The sequence below is a fragment of the Hordeum vulgare genome, chromosome 4H (assembly GCF_904849725.1).
Source record: "Hordeum vulgare subsp. vulgare chromosome 4H, MorexV3_pseudomolecules_assembly, whole genome shotgun sequence".
Classification (NCBI taxonomy): domain Eukaryota; kingdom Viridiplantae; phylum Streptophyta; class Magnoliopsida; order Poales; family Poaceae; genus Hordeum; species Hordeum vulgare.
Genome location: NC_058521.1, coordinates 32864836 through 32874054, shown reverse-complemented (window position 1 = coordinate 32874054; position 9219 = coordinate 32864836). Strand labels below are relative to the sequence as shown.

At 43.4% G+C, this 9219-nt stretch overlaps 1 protein-coding gene across 1 annotated transcript; it reads left to right on the top strand.

The window, feature by feature from the left end:
- The first annotated feature begins 8009 nt into the window (after window positions 1-8009).
- On the top strand, window positions 8010-8923 carry LOC123446662 (probable CCR4-associated factor 1 homolog 11). The gene has a single exon (XM_045123223.1). It carries the CDS (start codon window positions 8021-8023, stop codon window positions 8822-8824), a length of 804 nt encoding a protein of 267 aa, XP_044979158.1. The 5' UTR covers window positions 8010-8020; the 3' UTR covers window positions 8825-8923.
- Window positions 8924-9219: the final 296 nt, after the last annotated feature.

The window sequence follows — 9219 nt, the reverse complement described above, 5'->3', positions numbered from 1 at the left end:
AAACAAGCAAACTCTCGTCATTGGCACCTGCACAGACAAAACTAAACACTTGCACCCAACGCAGGCAAGAGGGTTGTCAATCCCCTTAAACTCGTTACTTGCAAGGATTAATTCTGATAGTGATAGATAAATAAAAAAGTAAAGGTAAAAAATAAAACAATAAATGCCAGCAAGGTACTTTGGGTTTTTAGCAATATGATTAAATAGACCCGGGGACCATAGTTCTCACTGGAGGCTTCTCTCTCGAACACATAGCATACGGTGGGTAGACAAATTACTATTGAGTAATTGAGAAAAGCACATAGTTATGATGGTATTCATAGCAATGATCATGTATATAGGTATCACGTTTGTGACAAGTATACTGAAACGATCCTGCATCTACTACTATTACTCCACCAATCGACCGACTCATGTCCGCATCTATGGTATTAAGTTCATGACAAACACATCAACACATTAACAAAGATGGCATGATGCATACAAAGTAAACCCAATCAATATGAATAAACTCCGTTGTTTTATCCATAATGGAAACAATACAAATACGTATGTTATCCCCTTCTGTCACTCGGATATAGGGCACGCAAGATTAAACCCACTACAAAGCACTTCTCACGCTGAAGATAAATCAGTCTAGTTGGCCAAACCAAACGGATGATCAAAGAGAAATACAAAGTTATAACAAACATGCATAATAAAGTTCAGAAAAGACCACTACTAGAAAAACAGCTATAGCTAATATGGACATTAATGGCGCACCATGTATGTGGTGCACCACTGCTATATAGCAGTGGCGCACCAGATACAGGTGCGCCATTATTGGCCATATTACTAATGGCGCACCTGGTGTGCGGTGCACCATTACTAGTTTTTGTCCTGGCCCCACACCCTTCCCAGACTTAGAAGTGGCGCACCAGGGGAAAGTGCGCTATTAGTAGTTTTAACTAGTAATGGCGCACCACACCCACGGTGCGCCACTACTAACATAAAAAAATCAATTTTTTTTCAAAACTAGTAATGGCGCACCACACACCAGGTGCGCCATAAGTAAAACTAGTTACCAATCGCGCATTCTTAGGAGGTGCGCCATTGCTAACCCTCCCCCCACTATAACCCCTACGGACTCTTCCCTCCCCTGTCTCCTCCCCGAAAGGCCGGACCTAACCACCTCCCGTCGCCGCCCGGTCCTCCCCCGCCTATTGACCGAGTGCGCTAGGGTTCCTCCCCCACCGCCCGGTCCTCGCCTCCTTCCTCCGACCCGCGCCAGCCACCGCGAGCGGACCGACCCCCGATGATGGGCGACGACAAGGCCGCCACGTCCCCCTCCGCCTCCGCCTCGCTCTCCTCCTCCGGCCGCGAGGTTCGCCCCTCTCGCCCCCCTCCCTTCACGCCTCCTTTGTTCCCCTAGGGTTTACCCTGCCATACGCCGCGCTTATCATTCTGCTGTTGCTACCGCCGGCTCGACTCGTTTGAATTGAATTTGTCTTTGGCAGTTGCTTCACAAAAAAATTCACCATACTTAACTTAGGAGGTTCTATGAATAAAAATTAGCAAACTCGAGCCTTTTTGCTCAATCAATGTTCATCAATCCCCTAGAAGACAGTTCGAGGAGATGATCACTGGACAGCATGCAACACCGAGCTCCACAAACATTCAGTGGTTAATTGGAGTAGCTAGCTGCGAGTAGACTACAATTATTATCTTCCTAGGGTGCTTGCCGTGCTGAAAGAAAATCCGAACCAATTATTATCTGACAAAGATGAAAGTAGAATGTTGATGTTCTTTATTATTTTTCATTCATGCTTTTCCTTTTTGATACTTCCCTTGCACCGAAAGAGTGCTCTTCATGTTTGGTAGATTTGCTTGTATTTCTGAGGTTTGGTCAACTTAATGGTTTGCCTGAATGTTGATTCATTTCCATTCCGGCAAATTTCAGGCGCTCCATATGTCCACTTTTTACTAAATGTCATACCCAAATTTTCTCTGTTTTAGGAAATGTCTGACGACGAATTCGTTATGTGTGAATACTGCCAAGACAAGCGCGGCATTTGCGACACGCCTTACCTAGTTGATGATAGGCGCTTCAGCATCATGCTGGATGAGGACTTCGAAGTGGATACAGTAAGTCATAACAACAAGTGTTTTTTCGTAATTAAGCATGACTTCTTTTGCTTCAACTTATAATTTTTATTTTTGCATAAATTCTTGTAAAACTAAACTACATTGCTAGCTACAAAGCTAATACTATGTTTTTCAATAGAAAATCCCGGAAGATTGTGTGCCTCATCTGATGTTACCAAGAGGTGTTGATGTTATGATGATACGACCAACACGGTCAGGTCAGCCTAGGTATCTGCATCACTCCTGTCCATACCGGATTTCTAAAACCGATGAAGTCATGACAATCAAAGGTTGGAAAAAGTGTATGGTCTATCGTAGAGAGCTACTTGGAAGCAACATTGTGCGTAGGCCAAGAATTGGAGACAAGATGATCTCCATTCTCCATAATGGAGAGTCAGGGCCTATCTTGTTTTATGATATTCTACCTAAGCAGAGGAATAGGTCCTAGGTACAATGTGTTATTATGTGCTACAATGTGTTAATGTGATGATGTGCTACAATGTATTAAATAGTATTGGTGGTAATGACTATGATGATTATTAGCTATTTCTGAGATGATGTGATGATGTGCTACAATGTATTAGAGTTGACGATGATGATGATGAGGAGTTGTGATTATGACTAGTGACCAACTTTTGTTATATGATGTCTCATTGACTATGATGATTACTTCTACATCACTATGTATCGCTATTTTCGAGATGATGTGATGATATTTTATGAAACTATTGTATAGAATATGTATCACTTACTTCTACATCACTTATATATGTATCACTATGATGAATTGTATTCGGAGACTAATCTTCTATTGTATTCGATAAATCTGTTGTTTATATGTTGTGTTGTTTATATTCTGTGTTGTAATGTATTTTGTAACATGTGCAAATATCAAAATAGCAAAAAAAATCCTAATATTCATAGTAGTGGCGCACCATCTAAAAGTTCGCCATTAGTAACCCACAGCAGTGGCGCACTTCTGGGCCTAGTAATGGCGCACCAGGTGGTGCGCGACTGTTATGTAGATTAACAGTGGCGCACCAGGCGTGCGCCATTACTATTTATTAGTAGTGGCTTGATAACCGTGGCGCACCTATAGTGCACCATTAATAGGCAAAATAGGTGCGCCACTAACAGCCTTTTTTCTAGTAGTGGACCCACTTACTTCCAATGAATAATCTGGTCATAAACCCACAATTCTTGAGATCCCAATAAACATACCGTGAAAGAAGATTACATCGGATAGATCTCCACGAATATTGCGGAGAACATGGTATTGAAGAGAAGAAGAAGCCATCTAGCTACTAGTTATGGACCCCTAGGTCTCTGGTAAATTACTCACACATCATGATGTTGACAGCATCCAGGATCGATTCCCCCTCGAGCAGAGTACCGAAAAAGGTCTTCAGATGGGATCATGGGAGAACAAAGGCTTGCGGCAGCGGAAAAAGTGTTTCCGGTGTCCCTATGTTGGTTTAGGGGTATATGAGGATATATGGCAATGGAATTAAGTCAAACAGAGTTTCTGAGGGGCCCACGAGCTCAGGGGGTGTGCCATGCGAGCTCGTGTCCCTCTCATAGATCTCATGGACTCCTACCGAAGCTTTAGGGTCTCTTTATGTCCTAAAATAACACCTGTAAAGTTTCATCATGTTTGGACTTTGTTTGGTATTGATTTTCTGAAAAAGTCAAAAACACAAAAAAACACGAAATGGCACTAGGCACATGCAAACATTACAAAACCAAATTTAAGAATGCTTTAGGGATATATTTTGAAAACAATGAAGTATATGAAGCATGTGACAAAATGTTGTGTCAAAAGCGAAATCTGTTGTATTGAAGTCAAACGGGGTGGCATTTTTAACCAAAATGTGTAACATATGACCTACATATGTTTGCTCGCTCCAAATATACAACATACAAATATATGTAGGTTATGCTACAAAAATGTATGACATGACCGCGTATGCTGCATAAAAATAAGTGAGACAAATTAACATGTATGGTTGGTGAGGTGGTACGGTTGCATGAATACATTAGTGCATAAAGTATAACTTATGACTTCATGCATGATTCGATGATGTGGCATAGTTGCATAAAGAGGAAAAATAGGTAATGGGATGCAACTATTTCAGAATAGAGGATGGGTTAGTCCCAAAAAACAAAATGAAATAGCATATAGTTGCACTAAAGTATCCAAGATTGATAATATAATAACGTGGAACAGTAAAAAATTATAGATACGTTGGAGACTCATCAACACCCACGAGCAACAACATGTGGCATGGGGCCACCGCATGCCACTCTCTTCCTTATCACTTTCTTTCCGCTGCTAGTGCTCACGACGAGCGCATCGTACTATCCCGCACCTTTAGCATCGCCGCCATCATCACATCTCCGATCACATGCCTTGAACCACCGGCAGCGTTGCCCCGACCCCCCCCCCCAACCCCGGCCCGCATATCTCACTCCTCCTTGTTTCTTTCTTTTTGTGATGGTCAGTGCTCTTTTGGCCGGATCCCCTGATCCCTAACGACCACTCTCTCACCGAAGATGAACACGAGAGCGATGCGCGAACAGCGATGCTGGAACCAACATCAGTTTTTGTTGCAACTGCCCAGCAAAAAAGTTGGAACCACGGAGCCAAGCAGCTGCAACTCGTGATAGCAGTAGCTACCACGGCGGCGGCTTTGGTCGTTTTTGCTGCAACCGGTCAACCCACTGCTGGAACCAGCCATCCAGGTGTTGCAACCGTCAATGGCGGCACCTACCACTTCCATCAGCAACCATTTTTAATGGAAAGCAGACGAGGTGGATTTTTTTGGCTGGAACCATGTTCTTGTTTTGCTGGAACACCTAATTTTTGTTCCCACTTTTGTTTTGACTTATAGTGGAACAAGCCTCAATTTTTGCTACCACACTATTCTAATTTTTTTGGAACCGACAATTTTTTTACTTCAACTGAGATTTTTTACTGCTTTTAGTTTTTTTGCTGGATGTGGCCTTTTGGTTTGCTACAACCGGATTTTTTAAAAACTTCAACTGGCCTAGAAGAAGTTACAATCGGTGGTGGAAAAATCTTCAACGGGCATGCGGAAAAAGTTTCAACCCCAATGAAAAATCTTCAGCTTTGAAAAAAAGTTGTAATCGGAATATGAAAAGCTTCAAACGGCGGTGGAAAAAGCTTCAGTCAGCTTCGGGAAAAAAGTTTGAATCCCGCACACACCGACAGTGTGAGCGGTGATGCCAGAGCTATGACACGCAGCACGGTGGCGCACAACGGCGGCAAATAGGTGTTGCAACGACCGAGGACGTGTGGGGGGCTGCAATCCAATGTTGTGATTCAATCACAACGCGTGACAAGGAATGGCAAGCGACATGCACGCATGTGGTGTTAGGGTCTTCGCCACCGATAAGCTTGACTGCCATAGCTCCAGAAGGACCACTCGACGGGGGAGCGCTACTGCGTGTTGGGTGATTCCTGCAAGAGATTGGGGATGTGTTGGTTGTGTCCGTTGTTGGGAGGTTAGGAACGAGATAGAAGGCAGGTCTCACAGCTACATGTGGCTAGATCAGATGCACAGGGTGCGACCGATTCAAATTTGGGACAACGCGCCAACACCTATGACAGGCCAAAAAACAAAACAAAAGGAACGACGGGTTGGGCTTAACCAACACTAACTCCTGCTGATGTCACAACTTAGGCCCCTCCGATTGCTCCACCATATATAGGTGATAGGGTTGTCACGTAGGCGAAAAATATGATGTGACAATATAATTAAAAGGAGAAAGATGAGTGTGGTGATCCCAAAAAGAAACAACGTCAAGCACGTAAACCTAGGCAAAACACTTAAATGAAAGAAATCCATCAATGCATGAACAACTTTAGTTGTAAAATCTCTACCTAATAATAAAGAAATCCATCAATGCATGAACAACTTTAGTTGTAAAATCCATCAATGCATGAACAACTTAAATGAAAGAAATCCATCAATGCATGAACAACACAAAACCTCCCATGTTTTCCCCAAATCAACCCGCAGTCCGGACATTAGTGACATGAATGAACTTTTTTTTGTATTTTTGCAGAACGCCCCTTTTATTTTCATGGAATGAACCCGCAGTCCATCTTTAAGTGAGACCGAACCGTTTTTCACATTTTACACAAAAACCCTTGACTTTTACGATAAATAACCCGCAGTCCATCTTTTATTCAAAACGAATCATTTTTTATACTTTCACATAAACATCCCTGATATATGTGTTAATAACCCCAGAGTCCATTCGGAATAAATATGTATTTTCAAATAACAATATCTTTTAAACCGTGAATCCAATTTAAACATGTTATATATGAAATTTGATTACAAAATGTGTAGAGTTTGAATATGTTGTTATTTTGCATGTTAAATATTTTTTAAATACTATATAAGATACAATGTTAATTAATATTTGTCTTTATTTCGTACTGACGATCTGTATTATAACATGTAAATTTAAACGTCAATATTTGGGAAATGTTATAACCCTTGGACATGATGTACTTGCACTGGGTTCTCTCTTTGCACATATTTCATGACCTAAGACCTTACGTACATGTCTTTTCTTGATAAAATCTACGCGCGTTCTTACCAAAGAACTGCACCTTTTTTGTAGTGAATATGCAAACAATTTTTATAGGATGTACATGCACTTATAAAATTGATGAACATCATATATTTGAACCTATATGATAAATTGACGGTATTTTACATGTCCATTATTTTTTAAATGCAATTCAGGGTGCAACTTAATAGATGATACACGGTACATCTTTATTTCGTACCTGGGTTGGTTGGCAAGGAGCGAGCGAAGAATAGTTCTTGGTAATGGTATATTTGCATGAGATTTTCTATTTATACATATTGCGTGATCTAGGTCCGCACGTATATACCTTATTTTTGTGAAATTCATATGTACTTATCATCGGACTATACTATCTTTTTGTAGTGAATATATAAGCAATTTTGTGATGTACATGCACTTATAAATTAATGAACATTATAAGTATATGATGGTTTATTTTAAAAATGTTTGAACTATTTGTGTGATAGTCATGAACGTTAATATTGAACCGATAAGTACGATCCTAATTTGTGTTCCATTCGGTGTATGTAAAAGTGATACATATAGGTTTTTCTTAAATAAAGTTAATTTATAGGTCGGCTTTGTTAATACAATCATAAGTGCACGTCATCAATATGTCGATTCAAAATCCAAATTGAATTAAAATTAAAATAATAGCTTAAATAAAATAAAAAGTTTACTCCCCATTGCGACGCACGGGCATTTTTGCTAGTCATTAAATAAAGAGGCTTAACTACAACAAGCTAAACACCTATGCATTAGAGGCTTTTAGTTGTTAAAGTATTTAATGTGCTTAGTACATCATCTTAGCATCAATGCATTGGAAGTGGCCTTAGATGATATTATCTCACATCTACTCGATGCAATATGGTCAGACTCTTTTTACAACAAACGTAATTGGAATCATATACACGTTATCCCGCAAAGAAAGGGGAAATCATATACACATTTACATCGTAGAGAAGTCATTTATCTTGACATGTATTCTTACGATTAATTGGTAGCTTCTCCGGCCGGTTCGTGCCCTGTCTCCTGTCTCCGAGTCCTCCTCCGTCTGCAACTCCACTCGCGGCCTATTATAACAGCAGCGAACTCAGCGCACCCGCTTACCACGAACGCAGAGCTCCCAGCTTATCTTGTTGATTCGCACCCTACCGTCCTGGCATCGATCGGCATGAACCCGGCCGCCGGCATGTTCCCAGTGTTTCCGCCGCCGCCGCCTTTCTACACGTTCCCCGTGCAGCCCCCGCCGTACTTCCACCACGCACCCATGTCGCCGGTATGGCCGTCGCCCGCCGTCCCGGTGCGCTCCGTGTGGGCGTACAACTTCAACGCCGAATCGGACAGCCTCCGCAGCGCCGCCAGGAGAGCCAGGTACGTCGCCGTCAACGTGCACTACCCGGGCGTCGTCCACCACGCCGGCGGCCAGGACCACAACACCCTCACCGCGGAGCAGCGCTACGCCCTCGTCAAGGCCAACGTGGACGGTCTCACGCCGCTCCAGGTCGGCGTGGCGCTCTACGGCAACGACGACGGGTACCTCGGCGCCTGGGAGTTCAACCTGCGGGACTTCCGCCCCAGGGCCGACCCGCACGACGAGAAGTCCCTTGCGTACCTCGCCCGCCGCGGCCTCAACGTCGGCGCGCTCCGCGACCACGGCGTCCGCGCCGACATGCTATGCGCGACGCTGTTTGAATCCGGCCTGATCAGCCCTCGGCGTGGGCCGCCGCGGAGCTGGATCACCTACGCCGGGGCCTACCACGTCGCATACCTGGTGAAGATCGTCACCCGGGGAGCCGCGCTGCCGGAGGACGTGGCCGGGTTTGACGACGCCGTGCGGCGTTACCTGGGCAACCAGGTATACGATGTCGCTTGGATGGCGGGCGACTGCCCGGCCATGCCGCTGGGGCTAGAGCGCATCGCCGCTCACCTCGGCTTCCATTTGCCGCTGTGGAGCCCTCAACTCGCAGCTGCCGCCGGCGTGCGTGCGCTGCAGGTCTTCATGCATCTGAAGTACGGGGAGTTCGGCGGCAACGTGCAGATGTACCGGGGCCTTCTTGAAGGCCTGCACTAGCTAAGTCGATCTTACACCAACAATGTCGAGCCGAGAACTGGAAGTTCGTGCAGGGAAGACTGATGCCGACTTGCATCCACGATAGCTCTGATCGATCCCTTCAAGTCCCCGCCAAAAATAAAAAAAGGTTCTTTTTTTTTTGAATTTTGATTTAGCTAACCTCATGTATCATGGGGTAAGAAGAAGAAGGTTCTTGGAAGTCCAAAGTCCGAAGAATTCCTTTCTACAAAAAAAATAGTAAACTAGCGACTTTTTTTCAAAGAATCGGTACAATTAATATGGATCGAAGAAAGTACTATAGTTTTAAATTTCTATAGTATTAGTTAAAAAGAGATGTTCAAGCATTAGAATTTTCTTTTTTCCTGTGAAGTCAGAAAAAATTCGTTTCAGTGAAG